Raw genomic sequence first — 17,696 nt, 5'->3', positions numbered from 1 at the left:
CCTCTAAAAAAAAAAGCAGACCGTCTATATTTATCAAATATGTTACCAAGAGTTAGCAGCCATGCTAGCAGCTCTGTGAGGTGAAACTAACGCTAACATCATTATGGCAACATACTCACTTCTACAAACCTTTCATGTTGATTTATGCAGGTATAAAGTTCAGTTTAAATGTAGCATGTAATGTTTATTTGCTAATTAGCAACAAGGTGCAGCTGAGGCTGATGGGAATGTTGTTTATTTTGCAGGTATTTGGTTGAAAAGGAAAGTCTGGATTGTCTTTGATTGCATGTTGAGATATTGAACAGGATACGTTGACAGTTTGACCTGCTAGTGCACTTCAAGGAAAATAAAAGGGACTGTCACAATCATAACAATTCTTCGTCTGTTGTCCAAAAATGTCTATAAAATGTAATGATAATCAATCCATTAGTTGTTGAGATATGTTGGTGGTCGGCCCGAATTTTCCATCCTTAATTCTGCTATCAAAAGTAATACTTGATTAACTGACTCATTGTTTGCACTCTTTCATCAATTGCTAGTTTCCTTTATTGACCCTTAGACCAAACCCTTAACGCCTTTGTGAGAATGATTATTTCCATGTGGCCTTGGTGTAAGCCCTGCTTGGATCCGTTTTACTGTTACGAGGCCTGCACCGGTCAGACTTTAACCTTATTTGAACTGTGCAGGCAGTTGGGTTGCAGACTCCACTTACCTGGAGCAATCAGTGGCTGAGCGCTGATAGATGTGACGTTGCGGCTCATGTTGATAGCTCGGGGTTCTGAGTTGTCCCCCTTCTTCCCAGCTTCAGATGAACTGTCAGAGGAGCCGGCCTTTGCTCCTGCGGAGGCCTGCGTTACTTGGCTGGGATTCTTCAGATTGGCCGGCTGGATGGGAACAGGGGCTCTGCTTCAGACTGAGAGCCTGCAGGGTCTGAGCGTGAGAGCAGGACGTGGTCGCCCCCTGCTGGCCACGGATAGCTAGATTCTGGACCTGATTCTTAGAAAGACAACATTATGGGAAATGATTGATAAACAGATTCACAGAGTGGATTGGAGGCAAGATATTATCAGTATTTTTATTCATGTACTCTTTTGCAAACCAATGAAGAATGGTCTGATTAAACATTCTATGGGGAGGCAGTAGCTCAGTCTGTAGGGATTTTGCTCGGTAACCGAAGGGTCGCCGGTTCACGTCCCGATCGTACCAAAATACGGAGTGTGGAGTGGTAGCTGGAGAGGTGCCAATTAACTTCCTTAGCACTGCTGAGGTGCCCTTGAGCAAGGCTCTGAACCCCTAACTGCTCCGGGCACCAGACGACTGGCAGCCCCTTCGCTCTGCCTCCTATCCTGCATGTAGTCCTGTTTGTGCATGTGTTCATGTGTATGAACTATGGGTGTGTAATGTAAAAAATATATGTTTTTTTAATAAAGTTATTCTTCTAACAGAGAAGTACAGCAAGTACAAATATTTGTTAAATATTATCATATCACATAGTTTAGTGCAGGATTTGAGCTGCGATTTAAACTTTAAGTGATAAAGTCCAGCAATTTAGTGTTTATTTTTAGTGTGAAAAGTGTTTTCTAATGGATGTACCTGCGAGGAGGCCTGCGAGGAGCTCTCTGACTGGACAGCCGTCACTGTGGCAGTTGGAGTGAAGATGAGCTGCGGGGACAGAGGAACCGCCCGGCCCAGACTCCGGGCCACCTGCACCAGGTTACTCTGCTGGGCCTAAAGCATCACACACAGGGAAGAAGAACTGCATGAGTCAGAAAATGCCTCTGGGATTGGATTCTTCACTAATCTTTCATAAAGTACTGAAAGTAGCCAGAGAACAAACTCAACAAATCTAGAAGGGCACTAAGAGAGAGTAAAGATGACTATGATGACCCTCAGGAACACAATTAAATATGATTAAGCTAAAGGACCCTTTTCATCTGCTTAGAAGAGAATGTGCCAAGATTTTGATCTCTTTGACAGAATTGTATTTTTTAACAAAAATAAGAAAACGTTTATTCAGTTAGATGGATTTTTGTAGTAACACTGTTTTGAACTTCTAATGTTTGTATGTGTGGGAAAACAAGCAAGGAAAATGGAAATTAATACAATCGGGCTTGATATTAAATCATATGCACTAATTTAACACCAGAAGACTCAACCAGAAATTAAAGCGATGGTTATCTAAACTGACAAATGTGTTTTTTCTGTCTGCCTGCAGCATCAAACACACCTGAGAATGCTGTGTACTTGGTCATAATGAGGAAGCAGAAACAGAGTATGTGCTAGATGCCAGCTGATAGCAAGTTAAAAACGACAAGTTACCCACAACCAGCTGCTAAACAGGCCAATAACGACTGAATAATGCTTCAGCAACTTTCATGTAAAACAAGTGATCCTGCAGCCAAAGCATAGAGAACACCTGTGACATCCAAAACATTTTTAAACATGCACACACAGTCTCTTCTGTGCTTGTAATGAGCACTCTGGGGCCTGATAGATTATCTTTGCAACCTTCTCTGGTGGAATAATGTAAATCAAGCACTAACTACTGCAGAGTAAGCATAAATGCGCAACACACACCAATCCTAAAACACACAGAAGGGAGAAAAACACAAGCTGGATAGTGCTTATTTATTTAAGCAGTATGTGTGTGGGGTTGTGTTTATGCATATATGCACACTCATGACTGTGCCAGTGGCTATGCCTCGCGAGTGTGCAGTCTCACCATCTGTGCACGCAGGTACATCTGTGCCTGGCTGGCTGTGAGCGTGGGGCTGGATGGGCTGCCCAGTAGAACAGCCTGCTGGGAAATACTGGTGGGGGTGGAGCTTATGCTCTGGGCCCTGCTGATGAGCTGCGCTGCTGCCGGGGAGGTGGTCAGGTTGATCTGAAGGGAGAAGATGAACAGGATAATTAGGTCATACAGTAGTGTCAGTTTTACCAGTTGTTACTTAGTCTTAGTCGTGTGTTAAATGTCCTTAGTCAAACTCATGCCATTTTATTTAAGTTGATTCAAAGTATTGGCATTTCACTCCTAGCTTAGTCATTAAAAAGAAAACCGTAATTGTTAATATAGTTTCAGTCAATCAAAATTGCGAACGTTTAAGTTTTTTTGTTGTTAATTTTATATTAAAGGTGGGGTAGGTAATTTTGGAGAAACCAGCTCGAGTGCGCTAGAATTTGAAAATACACAGCCGGAAAAAAATCTGCCACTTCCTCACAGAGCCCCTCCTCCAACACACACGAACGCACACATGACCAATGAGGGCACGAGATAAGTTTGTGCACAGATGGAAGGCTGACAGGCAGGTAGGCCATCCAGTTACTTTAGCCGGGCCGGCTAAAATGATTGGTCGTGCTTTTTACAGCGCTACGGCTTCCACAGATGACATTCTTTTATGGACTTATTGTCAAAGCACTTAAGATATTCATTGCTATCGGATGTTAAGAGCATTCCATGGAATATAACAAAAAGTGTTTCTGAAATAAATTGCATACCCCACCTTTAAACATTTCAGTCAATCAAGTCTAGCCAAAATTACACAGTTATTTTCTCCGAACTCTGTTGATATCATTGTTAAGTTAAACTTAAGTAAGTTAATTACTCTTTTCTTAAGGTGTGCTGCTGGTGTAGTCCTGATATCGGGCACGCAACACAGGAAATGGAACTGCTGCATTGATAAAAACAAACAGTTTATAACATTTGATGTCCTTTTTTTGTCAATGATTATCTTTTTTAAAAACCACATTTAAAGTGGGGCAAAAAAGTATTTAGTCAGCCACCAATTGTGCAAGTTCTCCCACTTAAAAAGATGAGAGGCCTGTAATTTTCATCCTAGGTATACCTCAACTATGAGAGACAAAATGAGAAAAAAAAAAAAATCCAGAAAATCACATTGTCTGATTTTTAAAGAATTTATTTGCAAATTATGGTGGAAAATAAGTATTTGGTCAATAACAAAAGTTCATCTCAATACTTTCTTATATACCCTTTGTTGGCAATGACAGAGGTCAAACGTTTTCTGTAAGTCTTCACAAGGTTTTCACACACTGTTGCTGGTATTTTGGCCCATTCCTCCATGCAGATCTCCTCTAGAGCAGTGATGTTTTGGGGCTGTCGCTGGGCAACACAGACTTTCAACTCCCTCCAAAGATTTTCTATGGGGTTGAGATCTGGAGACTGGCTAGGCCACTCCAGGACCTTGAAATGCTTCTTACGAAGCCACTCCTTTGTTGCCCGGGCGGTGTGTTTGGGATCATTGTCATGCTAAAAGACCCAGCCACGTTTCATCTTCAATGCCCTTGCTGATGGAAGGAGGTTGTCACTCAAAATCTCACGATACATGGCCCCATTCATTCTTTCCTTTACACCAGTGTTTCTCAAACCTTTTCACACCAAGGACCACTTAACCAATAAAAAAAACACTCGCGGACCACCTAACTCCACAAATATCCAAAAACACATCGTTTTTTACAAATCGCCTGAAAATGGTACAAACAAGTGGCCACATGTGTGATGAAGGTGTTTATCTGGGCTAGATCATGCAATTAAAAGTGAAACTTAAGCTCGCTCCATTACGCAGATATTCCCGCGAGAGTACGGAAAACTTAAATTAATTTATTTATTTCAAATGTGAAATTGTACCAATATACTCACGGACCACTAGGGGGCGCTCACGGACCACCAGTGGTCCACGGACCACACTTTGAGAAGCACTGCTTTACACGGATCAGTCGTCCTGGTCCCTTTGCAGAAAAACAGCCCCAAAGCATGATGTTTCCACCCCCATGTTTCACAGTAGGTATGGTGTTCTTTGGATGCAACTCAGCATTCTTTCTCCTCCAAACACGTCTAGTTGAGTTTTTACCAAAAAGTTCTATTTTGGTTTCATCTGACCATATGACATTCTCCCAATCCTCTTCTGGATCATCTAAATGCTCTATAGCAAACTTCAGACGGGCCTGGACATGTACTGGCTTAAGCAGGGGGACACGTCTGGCACTGCATGATTTGAGTCCCTGGCGGCGTAGTGTGTTACTGATGGTAGCCTTTGTTACTTTGGTCCCAGCTCTCTGCAGGTCATTGACTAGGTCCCCCCCGTGTGGTTCTGGGATTTTTGCTCACCGCTCTTGTGATCATTTTGACCCCACGGGGTGAGATCTTGCGTGGAGCCCCAGATCGAGGGAGATTATCAGTGGTCTTGTATGTCTTCTATTTTCTAATAATTGCTCCCACAGTTGATTTCTTCACACCAAGCTGCTTACCTATTGCAGATTCAGTCTTCCCAGCCTGGTGCAGGTCTACAATGTTGACAGCTCTTTGGTCTTGGCCATAGTGGAGTTTGGAGTGTGACTGTTTGAGGTTGTGGACAGGTGTCTTTTATACTGATAACGAGTTCAAACAGGTGCCATTAATACAGTTAACAAGTGGAGGACAGAGGAGGCTCTTAAAGAAGAAGTTACAGGTCTGTGAGAGCCAGAAATCTTGTTTGTTTGTAGGTGACCAAATACTTATTTTACAGAGGAATTTACCAATTAATTCATTACAAATCCTACAATGTGATTTCCTGGATTCTTTCCCCCCATTCTGTCTCTCATAGTTGAAGTGTACCTAGGATGGAAATTACAGGCCTCTCTCATCTTTTTAAGTGGGAGAACTTGCACAATTGGTGGCTGACTAAATACTTTTTTTCCCCACGGTAAGTCTTTTTGTCAACAATATTTATGTTAATATAGTCACAGGTAGTGATTAATAAAGTCGCTACTGCCTCGTCCTAGTCATGGAGAAAAAGGTTGTTGACTAACTTAATTAATCATAGTCAACAAAGTAAACACTATTATACACTTCCTTTACTCTACTGATATCTAAATCAATACACCAATTACATTCGACCAAGACATACAAAATACAAGATCTTGAGTTTCTGAACATTCTTACTACCAAATAATAAATGCAATAGAAAAGTAAGCACAGCTCACATGGCTGGTGTGGCGCAAAGTTCCCTTAAAGCTTCTTGGTGCCAAAATCAATTTTATTCCATGATAATTTAATGGACAGAGATAACTTAAACTCTCGAGGCTCTTAGGAGACAGGTCCAACTCTGAACTCTTACCGTAGCTTGAGTTGTTCCTGTTTGCTGGGATGAAGTGCCGTTCTGTGAAGAGCTTTGCCGGCCAGCAGCGATACTGGCCTATACAGAGAGAGAGAGAGAGAGAGAGAGAGAGAGAGAGAGAGAGAGAGAGAGAGAGAGAGAGAGAGAGAGAGAGAGAGAGAGAGAGAGAGAGAGAGAGAGAGAGAGAGAGAGAGAGCGAGAGAGATAGAGAGAGAGAGAGAGAGAGAGCTCTCTCTCTCTCTCTCTACTCTCTCTCTCTCTCTCTCTCTCCTCTCTCTCTCTCTCTCTCTCTCGCTCTCTCTCTCTCTCTCTCTCTCTCTCTCACTCTTTCTCATTTCCTGAAACATGTCTTGAGGGAGGGCAACAATAACAGCATCAGCTTTACACTGTGACATTGATTCTTTCATGTGATGAGCGCTGGCTGACCTGCTGGACAGCAGCCAGGCTCTGCAGCTGAGCGGTGCTGAGGTTGTGCTGCTGCTGGAGGGCAGCAGTCTGTAACATCAGATGCTGCTGCTGAGCCGCGTACATCTGCTGCAGGTACTGTGCTGCTGTGTTAGGCTGTCTGTGTAGCGCCTGCTGGAACACCTGCATATAAAAGATAGACAGATAGATTTGTTGTTTTATCATGCAGCACATCACACACTTTTATTCTGAGAGAGGAATTATTAAATGTATGTCAGCTTATCATTTTCAATGCTAGTTTTTATCTTGTACGTTTGGTGGTATGTAGTTTCTTAATATTTAGGTGTGGAGAGCTAAGCGTAAGAATTTCACTGAACAGTGCAATTGCCTGTTATACTGTACGTATGACAATCTAATATCTTGAATCAGGTATGGTTAGTTCAGTAATGTTGAAATAAAGTTAGGATATATTAAATATTATTGTAGAAAATGGTAGTCAAATAATTGGTTGAGTTTATTAACTCGTCTTTCCAAATCAATGTGCTTATATACACGGTTTAAACAGCTTGTTAAAAGTGAAAGTCAATCACTTTTAAACCTAAACCAAAAACATATATGCTCTCAAAGCCATTAAATATTTATTATAAATGCAACCTCAAAAAATATTGTTTTATACCCAAAGCAATCAATGGCAGATTATGTGGGAAATCACATAATTTGCAAGGAGGATATTTTAGTTCAAGCTAAATCCTAACCTTGAAAACATGTTAGAAAAAAAAAACTTCAACTCTAATTGTGTTCTGAGGAATTTTTGTTTCAGTTTTAGGTCATAGAGTGTGTCACCCAATAATTGTCTTCAAGAAAAGTCTCATCTACGCCTTGACCCGATTAGAACAGTTAAACCTCCATCCATTGAGAAGAACTCTTTGCCCTTCACCTCTGAAAGTACCCTCTTCCTTGTTGCCAAGTAACCAAAGAGGATGTTGACTTGAGGTCCATAGTGTCAAAGAAGCATCCGGACACACACATCTTGAAATGGGGGTGAAATTGGTAGCAGAGATACGAGACAACACTCATTTGCTTTAAAGGAGCAGCAGCCCCTTTCCGCTCAGAGAATGCCGTTTGCCATTTGATTGTCACCGGTCTGAGTACAAGTAAAGGCCCACTGAATATAACAAAAACCTAACTGTCAGAGCATCAGCACTAAAAGCTTGGGTGGACCTTATTCAGGGAGAGGGTAAGCCTGTGTAGAGGATTATCCCGGGGTCAAAGGTTCAAGAGCACAAAGCACATAAAGAATTCCTTTAACCTGAAGAGTTCTGTGAGATGGCCGTCATTTCAGTTTCCTTGATTAGGATGACAAATGCCTCTTATTTCATTCTGATTAGAAAATGATGTGTTGACATGTATGTGGTGTAATATACACCAACAGAGGGCAGTAATGCAAAGGAAAGTATGATCACCTCTTTATGTGTATGCAGATGTCACACACAATATAAGCTGCAAGGATTAGCCGCGGAACAGACCTGGTGATTGACATTAACCTAGTGAGCAACTATTTTGATGATCCATTAATGTTTCATGTGATGTTTCATGAGAAGATGGCAGAAAATGCAGTTTCCTTTGCATAAAAAACAAGGACATGTTCTGCTTTTCTGTTTATTCTCATATAAGATTGAAAACATTTTAACTTTGGACTTTAAGAAACTGGGATGGACATGTTCACTTTGTCAGCCCTTCATACAGAATCCTGACTGAATATCAAGCCGTCAACAATTTCATCTCAACACTAAGGAACTCACCTGCACTGTTTGCCGGTCGGGTATCCCACTGTAAACAGATATCTGAGGCACCGCCTGCCTCCCGGCTGCAGTACTACTGCTGGCACTACTGTTTGTGTTACTACTACTACTGCTGGGGGGAGTGGTAGAAGTAGTAGCAGTAGTGTTAGAGGTACTACTGCTGCTGGCAGCTGTGGTGCTGGAGGAGGTGGCGGTGGCGGTGGCGGTGGTGGCGGTCCCGGTGCTGTTGGCCGTGGGGGCAGGGGCCCCCGGCTCACTCTCCATGGTGCCCTCTGCTCTTCTCACCTTTGACCCCCGACTCTTCTGAATGGCTCTCCTGTGCCTGGGGACAGGGGAAAGGCAGAGCACATGAGAACATGCAACACTTTCTTTGTAACTAAGTTCAAGAAAACAGAATGTCTTTCTTCAATAAAAAGTCATCAGTCATAAGGGGAGTAAAAAGTGAGTGTGAGCCCTATTTCAGGGCTGCAACTAAGAGCAAGTTTTATTATCAGTTGATCTGCAAGCTATTTTCCCAATTGATGGATTCAATTTCTTGTCCATAAAATATATAACAAAAATAAAAGAATGCCGTTTGTCACAGCTCAACATGATCAGCTTATTAACCATTTAATTTATCGTTGCAGCTTCAATGAAACCAAATGATAGGAGTTCACAAGCCCTGAAGTCTAATATACTTGATAATCCACAATTCTATTTCCATATACTGATTTGCCATCGACTGCAGCTGGACTTAGAGCAGTACATACAACAGCAATGTTCTGCATTGTACAAATGTGCAGCAGGATGAGAGCCAGCTGGGAAATAAATGATTCTTTTGAAGTCTGTTTATTTTCATGCACAAATGCGTTACTGGAGTTAGTATTACATTTAAAGGAGCCTCTACGAATACATTCCAGTATCGTCCCTTGACTACTGGAAGAAGCTCAGTTTTTAAACTCTACACACAGTGTATGGATTCATTCTCCAAAAACAACAAAAAGAGAGGCATGCATGACACAACAAAGCTGGCTAGAGAAACACACAAAAATGCAATCTGGGAAGCTAATGATTTCCAGTGAATTAAGCATGAAAGGCAGAGTGGCTGGCTTACATTAGCGGTCTCCGTATGTTTGAGAGTTTCACATATACAAGATGAAAAGACGCATTCGGTGCAAGTTAATTAGAAGGCAGCAGAGGCGGTTATAATGACTCAAACTCCCTCGCACACACTCCAACCGAAACACTCCTAACCATGATACATACGAAAAAAAGTATTGGCCTTGATCAGAAAATTGCCAATACAAAAGACATATGTCAAACCATACTGACATACACTGTCTAAGACTTCCATTTCTTCTCATGAGCGTGGAGGAGAACAGAACACATGATTAAGGACCTGTCCATAAAAGCCTTCTTAAGGTTGGTCCCCTGGTGCACAGCTATCCATTAGCACAAGAGGAAACGCTTCAGAGCTCCCCAGACAGAGAAGACGGAGAAGGCTCCAGCTTGAAAGGTGATGAGTTTGGAAGAGGATGGGAGGAGAGACAGGCTCATTCCTTAGTGGAGGCAAAGATGACATTTTAAGAATATAAAGAAAGTCCAGAAGTCTTTGAGGAAGCGGAGCTCCAATGGAAACAGGCAGACTTGAGATGGTAGTGGTGTACTAGAGAGGATGATGTGGGATTAATGAGTGAGTGTGTATGTGGAGGGGGATTCAAACAGCATGACAGCTGATGTAACAGAGCTGAAAAGAGAGGGCAAATAGGGAGGGTGGAATTTCTAGCCTTGGGGTTAGAGGTGTGAGCATTAAGATATAGGGGGAGGCAGGAAGGGAACGAGAGTGAGGGGTGAAGGTTGAGGGAGCAGGTTGAGGATTTGAAATGGGTTGGAGTGGAAACGAGAGTTTGATGGAAGTAATTAAATAAGGAGCTATGCTGCCGCCATGCTGCAATTCTTAAGCTATTTCCTCCTCCTCCTCATTATTCCTTTGAACGGATTAGGGGCCACAACAGAGCTCTTTAGCCCCACTTATGCAACAAAGCAGACTTGGAAACAAACTGCAATCTTACAAAAACATATGCTTTAAATTTAATTTGAAAGCCCTCGTCACTGAATGAGAAAAAGGCAGGAGTTGAAAGAATTGTATGTTCTATTAATGAAAACTTGAGATGATCATGAATAGGCAATTAGGAAATTAGTAGATCTTTTTTCATGTTCAACAGAAAACATCTTGTCAACACCCTTCTCTAAGAAATAATTGTCAGGGTCATTCAAATGAAATGAGGACGATTTAAATAAAAAACTGAAAAAAAACTCAAATGAAGACCCAATTAACAGACATTTAATTTTGATATAAAAAAACAATAAAAAAATTACAATTTTGCATTCTGCAGTGTCTGCAGTGAATTTGAAAAAGTCTTGTCCATATAACTGAATATAACTGACATCTAGTCCTGCTTTCTGGTTGTAAACAAAGCACTGCCAAAGCCTGCCTGTATGCCGTCATTAGCCTACATCCCACTGTCTGCTTCCCATTGCCTCTTCATGTGTGTGGAGAGGGGAGGGAATCCCCTCTGGTAATGATGCCTTCACTGCCTGTCTTTCTGAGAGGAGTCACCCATCCATCAGTGAAGGGGTGCAATGGAGAAAACAACACCACCCCCACTCCAAACCTTAACCCCACTTCCACATCTACGACTTTAATCAAGCTTTGACCTGGAAAAACCTGGTACCCAACGATGTGTGTGTGTGTGAGCCCATCAAAGTAGCCCGTTATACATTTGAAACAGTCGCTCAGTCAGCACCATAACAACACATTTGCACTCCTTACAAAAAGCATATTGATCTACTCATAGTGGCTTCACAAGACCGCAACAACTGACAGTCAGATTTGTGTCTAGAGGTTTTGCATCGCCTGCAGGAAGATGAGAGCTGTTATGAGACTGTCAGACAGACTGGCTGTCTCTACAGCGCTTAGAGGAAGTGCATCCATCAGTGTTCCTCCCTCAGTACGCATATAGGAAAACGCTGATGACCCACATTAAAAAAACATCGCTAGAAAACTGCAAAAATCTATTGATGCTTTAATAGCCAGGAGATAAATGTATGCTTGCATGTGTTTGTGGAGGGGTGCTCTGCTGCTGAGACAAAGCCCCCTAACCCTGGTGCTCCTACCTCCTCCGGCCCCCCCGACGCGATGCAGGGGTATGATGCCCCATCCCCCGGGAGCGTGCTGTCCTCCTGCCGGATGCTGCTCCTCTTTGTCTGCCTGACTGAGTGTCTGGCTGGCTGACGGACTGAATGAGCGTGTGCGAGTGTGTCGGATCCGAACCCCAGCACCTCTCGTCTTCTACCCCCAACGCACAGCGAGCTCGTCGTCCCAGCTTCAACACCCCACTCCACCAACCAGGCCGCGGCCTGCCTCCTGATTATGTGGTATCCTAGCGACAGCCAACGGGGTGCTTATGGAATCCCCGTCCAAAGCAGCGTGCTGATTGGACGGCAGGATCCTCTCTAATGAAGATGATGGTAATGATTTACTCAGTCTTTCCCCTCCCCCTCTGCCTGAATACTGATTTTTTTTTAAGGATGCTTGGACCCTACAACATAAGGTAAAATGTAAACACCATCTAAATGTGTTTTTATTTTTTTAAGTAAAATCCCAGATAATGAGGCACTTCATAGAAATTACAGCAGTGTACTCTTTTTGTGTGAAACTGAAGGCTCTATATCCATTTTAGTGCCTCAAATGTGAGGGTCTGCAGGTTGGGTTTTAAACCATTGATATAGAGAGCACCGTTTTCACAAATAACCAGCAGCAGTAAGTGGGACAATTTTGTATCACAACATTCAGCGATGGACAGGAGAAGTGACTTATGGCCAGCCTGAACATTCAACCAATTATCGGACTAGAAAGACAGTAATCACATCATCAATTTTGTGACAAGAGTGATACTGAGGCTAGAGAGCAAAATAAATAAAAAGGAATCACGGTCCATCATGACGCCCACTACCCAGTGTCTGCCCGTTAAGTGAAGTACTGGTTAACTACATCTTTAACCAAATGTTCCCTTATCCTGCCTAATCAGCACCATTTAAGCCAAATCCTAACTAATGATACAAATCTGACTCGATGATGGGATAGCCATGTCGCAACAGGAAAGCATCAAAACACCCATTTATTTCACGTACGGAAATGAAATTAATAAGAGTAGAAATTCAGATCCCCTGCAAAATGAAATGAGATAGCGTTGCAGCTGAATTCAACCCTCTCTTTAATGACTACAGGATTCATTTATGTGGAATAGGATAGATAAAGAGAGAAGATAATGGCATACTTATGCTCTGTCCCACCACATTAACACGCCACCCAACCGTCTGGTTCTATGAAATGTAGCCATTTGAATCGTTTGATGGTGCAATGTGGTATTGATTGGGGCCAACCATGCATGAACCTCATTGATTATCATCTTCGCATTAGCATATAGATTAGCTGGCGGTGCAGCCAGAAACGCAAGCCTCAAGTCTCACACTTGGCTGACAGAGCTGAGCAGCAGGGTGAGGGGGGGGGTCAAAATAATAAGGAAACAGAAGGAAAACAGAAGGAATGGGGGACCTCAGTTGACATAAGCTGCTTAATCATGAACCTCAACTTTTGAAAGCACAGGACCCTAAACCGCATAAAGATACTTCAGCAAAAAGAGTGTCCACAGTGAAATGGGGCGTAAAGAGTGGTCTAGGCAAGGGTCTTTAAAAACAAATAGCATTGTTTTCAAAGAGCATTCAAGCTCATTATCATTTTTACGAACACTGATGCCCAACGAGCTCTTTTGGGGAGTGCTATACATTTAAATGACGTAGACACTATATTAGCCTTAATCTTAGATAGCATTTGACATCTAGGACACCATCAACGTATGCACAAAAAAGTTTGCTTGAACATTTTGAAATAAAAACAAAACTGAATGACAGTTATGACAACATTATGAGACCTTCGAACACACTGTACAGAAATAACACGAGCCAATTCATTTAACATCATAGTGCTTTAGAACTGCAAATCATTTTTTCCTTTCAGGGGCTGAATATATTAATTGTCTTCAATTATTTTTGGGTTAGTAGAGCCTATTTATAATCTCACAGGGGAGACCAGCAGCTGCCTGTCAGACTCATCCATTTTGATGGACAAAGTGTTCAAGACGTTTGAAATCTCTTCAGAATATTCAGACATATTAGGTGGCAGATTTGTCATCCTTTATTTTCTGCAGAAAGGGTTATCCAGGCTATACGTTGTGGGAGACTGTTATCACTCCAACGCATGCATTCACTTTGTATTTGATTAATTAACAATAGGATTAATGAGTTTAGTGCCAAAACAATTCGTCAGTTGACAGAATGTTCTAATTCATTTGTTTCCCATGATAGTGAGCTCCAATTTGAGCATTTATAGCTTATTATATCGTTTTATAGCATTGTCAGTTATATTTTTGGGCCCTTGATTATGGAAAAATAGCGACTTGGAAGAATCTTGAGAACAGTTTTTCTGATATTTAAAACAATGATTATTACATTGAAAAAGACAATCAATAACAATCTGAGCTGCAGCCCTCAGTGAGTTATTTATGATCAATTCAGTAGGGTCACAATATTGACAACAATAAACATCACCTGGTTATTAATGTCTAATGAATGACAGGGTCCTGGCATTATAGTCAGCTTCCACATCCTCTGCTCTACAAAGTAGCATGTCCTTGGTGATGCTGAGGTTATCCCCTGAGGCCAATGATGGTCGATGGGTCTTGTCCAAACAGAGCAAGCAGGGCACAGCCTTTGTTACAGTGTGTAAGACAGAGATACCCTCTGATCCCGAGGCAAGATTGGTCGGGTATCCCGTAATTGAGCCATCTGACTCCGACGGACCTTGCCTTCCACAGCTGAGTAGACCGGCACAAAGAGAGGTGCTGGCTGCTTTCCAGGTAAAGTGTGCTGAGCGTGTGTACCATTCCAGCACATAGACTCATGCTGTGAAGACACAAAACACTTTCACTTGACTCTACCCGGTAGACTGTGCTCTTGTACGGCATCATTTCGTAAAGCCCCAGCCAGTAACGTGCCGATTGCTCCACGAGATTCCAAAAAATGACTTGGATTGTTAACAACTCTCAAAATAAACCCAGAGGAAGCAGACAGAAGAGCAGAAGGAGACTGAGGCAGAACATTAAGGATTTGTCCCTTTGATCTAAAAATATGACAGTTGAATAGTTCTGGCAAAGCTTGCAGATTAGCAACACGCTTCAATCCAGGCTGTTCTATCAGAGAAGTCTCTGAGGCATCTCTCACAGGCGTCGATCATACCAAGAGGAAATAAATAGGTCAGGTATGAGCTGAAGTGGATAGTGTTTTACTGCCTTCATCGGAAAAAGCATTTCATTTTTGCTTTAATCGAAAACATCTGACGAACAAACAATCTAAAAGAAAACTGAAAAGCCTCTGGGTCACAAGTACAGACTTTCAGGTAGCTTGTGATGACTGCAGGAATGCATTTTATCATTACTTTACCAAGACTAGAAGATGTAATTTGCCAAAAATGACATAGCATCCTCATTTTCTTAATGAGGATAGAGATGAGGCACTCAATGCATTTACCCCTCATGGAAAGCTCTTATTTGAACTATAATAACGACAAATATACCATATCCTGATGATAACATGGTTATAACACTTTAAGGCAAATACAAAGGTCACCATATCATCTTTAAGTCATCTATAAAGTCATCAACAGGTCAGAATGGTCTTTGACCTGATCTGACAATGTGTCAAATGTGTAAGCCTTTGAAAATATTTCAATTTGACATCATCCAACTCAAACCTTGCTTGTAATTGTCAAATGTAGTCATCAAGGAATTGTCTAGAAAATGCTAACAAACATGCACTTATTACAAAATATATGGTCCACCTATGATAAAGGTAAAAATACTTTATTTCTGACATCATACACACCAACTGACCATTTGTATTTGACTAAATGGGAATGATGTCTGTTGCTGTGACTGAACTGGCATCGCTCATGTAGAGAAGCACATCATCTGAGTTTCTTGCCAACAAAACTTGCACGCAAGTGTGCTTCTTCTGCACAGGAAAAAGATCTTTCCCACTTTTCGGCAGAGTGAACGCATCAAATCTCTCTGATGTGCATCAGGCTGACCACTAATGGATGTAATGCAAGAAGCAAGTGCAAATAAAGTGGTCACAGATGATGGAGCGCAACATCTCAACATGCAAAACATGAGTTGGACCTGTGGCTCTCACCCTCTTGTGAAATAAACAAATCAACCTTTTCATAACAATGACATAAATAGCACATGACAGCTTGTGCATTATAGACCAATATTCAGCTACAAGAATTAAGGGCTGATACTGTTTGATGTTAGCTTCTACTGACTTACATATGACAGCTTGATAAAGCAAGCAATTCACCTTTGGAAGATCTATGAGCTTCTTGTGTAAGCCTGTTGATGCTTTGTATCTTGAAATATTACATTACATTACATTACATATTACTTGTTAGACGCTTTTATCCAAAGCGACTTACTCAACACTGTGGGCAATCCCCACAGGAGCAATTTGGGGTGAAGTGTCTCAGGGACACAACGACATGCTGACTGCAGTGGGGTTTGAACCTGTGACCCCCTGATCCGAATACCAACTCACAACCCACTGCACCACACGCCTCCAAATATCACATCTCTAAGCATAATCTGACCCTCCAGAGATGGCATATAGTTTAAGGAGGAGGTGGAGGCAACACATGTACTCTAGGGCAGCCATGGCCTAAAGAGACCTCATCTGAAGAATAGAAGGGTTGCCTAGTGATGCTGAAAACAGGAGCGAGAACTCTGTTCATTTTTGCTTGGCCTTCCTACCCTACAGGTTTTTACCAAACAGAGGAAAACAGGTATACAAATCACGTCATTGTGCGATTTTGGGCACCCCCATAGAAAGAAAACAAATCAACAACAAAAAATCAATGACAAAAATAAGAGCTGGATTGATGAGTTAATGTACTGATTAGTCAATCAACATACAAATCTAATCAGTAACTATTTTGATAATTATTTCATGCCAATAATGATAGTTGCATCCCCTCAAAAGGTGAGGATGTTCCTATTGTATTTGGTATATAAGTTAGTAAACTTAATATATGTGGGTTTCAGGCTATTAGTTTGACAAACGACCTATTTGAATATTGACTTGATTTTTATGGGCACATAATGTTGTTTTTTTGACAAATCAATAAACAAGAGAACAAATAACAGGTTCATTCCTAATGAGAACAATGTGTTGCAGCCCAAATGCAAACACACACACATGACATTGTACTTGTGTTTAAGGTCTAAACACAGACACAAGGGGAAGGGGAGGCTAGCTTTAGCTGTGATGTTATTCTGAACACATTCAGGTCACATGGAGGGCATGGCCACACCATCCTAGCTCTAGCGGAGCATTAGATGGCCTACACTTGTCACAATAACTCCTCCTGTCCGAAAGGTCATGACCTATTGGATCAAAGTCATTCAAGAAAAAGTCTGGCATACTTAAGCAAACACTTTAAAAGTGATGAAGCAAACACTAGCAAAGCCGAAGAAGGGATGCTAATGTGGTCAAAATATTGTTATTGCACGCTTTTCTCACGCACTGATTTTCATTCATAGCCAAGTTGTTTTTCTCCACGATGGCTGGTGCTGAATTCCTTTACAACGTTAGCTAACGTTGGCGCTAATTTGCTTGTTATTCGTCTCCATATTAGGGTTTCAAACCACATGGAGGGTCTGCATGCTAAACTTAGCCGTCAAAAAACGTTAGCAGGCAAGCTAGAAACAAACGTTGCTCCTGTTTTGGGGCCCCGAAAAGACGTTAGCGAAGTGCCAGCGTTTACACTCACGCGTTCCGACACACACAAACACAAACACGGTCACTGCCCCCGCCCGCCCCGTGCCAACCGTGACACTCTGTCCCAAGAAGCAAGCGAGACGTTGCACTTACCGTTACCGTAAAACCTTGCTCCTCTTTCTGGCCCTTTTCCCTGTCTGTTTTTCCTGATATCTACACCATTTCTGGACGGTGGCTCAGAGCAGACCAGCGGCAGCAGGGGTGGGACAGAGTAACTTCTTTTCATTTGCATTCCAAACTGGCAACGTGACGTAAATCTGACCAATGAGCGCAGGGTATAACATGTAACTCCGCCTCTTCTGCTGTCAATCAACAGCACACTCCACCTCCCCCGCCCCCACCCTGTCAAGTGGCGACCGCTGTCCTGATCTCCATGGTAACAAAAGGGATTTAACCCTTGCACTGTTCTACAGTACATTTAAGTGCTAGAAGAAGTAGATCCTTTACT

General features: G+C 42.1%; 1 protein-coding gene across 1 annotated transcript in view; it reads right to left on the bottom strand.

Moving 5' to 3' along the window:
- LOC117539549 (polyhomeotic-like protein 2) overlaps positions 1–11,700 on the bottom strand; it is a 32,737-nt gene extending 21,037 nt beyond the window's left edge. The window contains 8 exon segments of the mRNA XM_034205752.1: positions 713–899; positions 901–996; positions 1,594–1,728; positions 2,723–2,884; positions 6,111–6,188; positions 6,537–6,698; positions 8,318–8,639; positions 11,474–11,700. Of these exon segments, the coding sequence (XP_034061643.1) occupies positions 713–899; positions 901–996; positions 1,594–1,728; positions 2,723–2,884; positions 6,111–6,188; positions 6,537–6,698; positions 8,318–8,639; positions 11,474–11,517 (1,186 nt within the window). The 5' untranslated portion in view covers positions 11,518–11,700.
- Between the last annotated feature and the right edge of the window lie 5,996 nt (positions 11,701–17,696).

Source organism: Gymnodraco acuticeps, unplaced genomic scaffold (assembly GCF_902827175.1).
Source record: "Gymnodraco acuticeps unplaced genomic scaffold, fGymAcu1.1, whole genome shotgun sequence".
NCBI lineage: Eukaryota > Metazoa > Chordata > Actinopteri > Perciformes > Bathydraconidae > Gymnodraco > Gymnodraco acuticeps.
The sequence above is the reverse complement of the archived record's forward strand: the minus strand, read 5'-3'. Positions and strand labels throughout refer to the sequence as shown.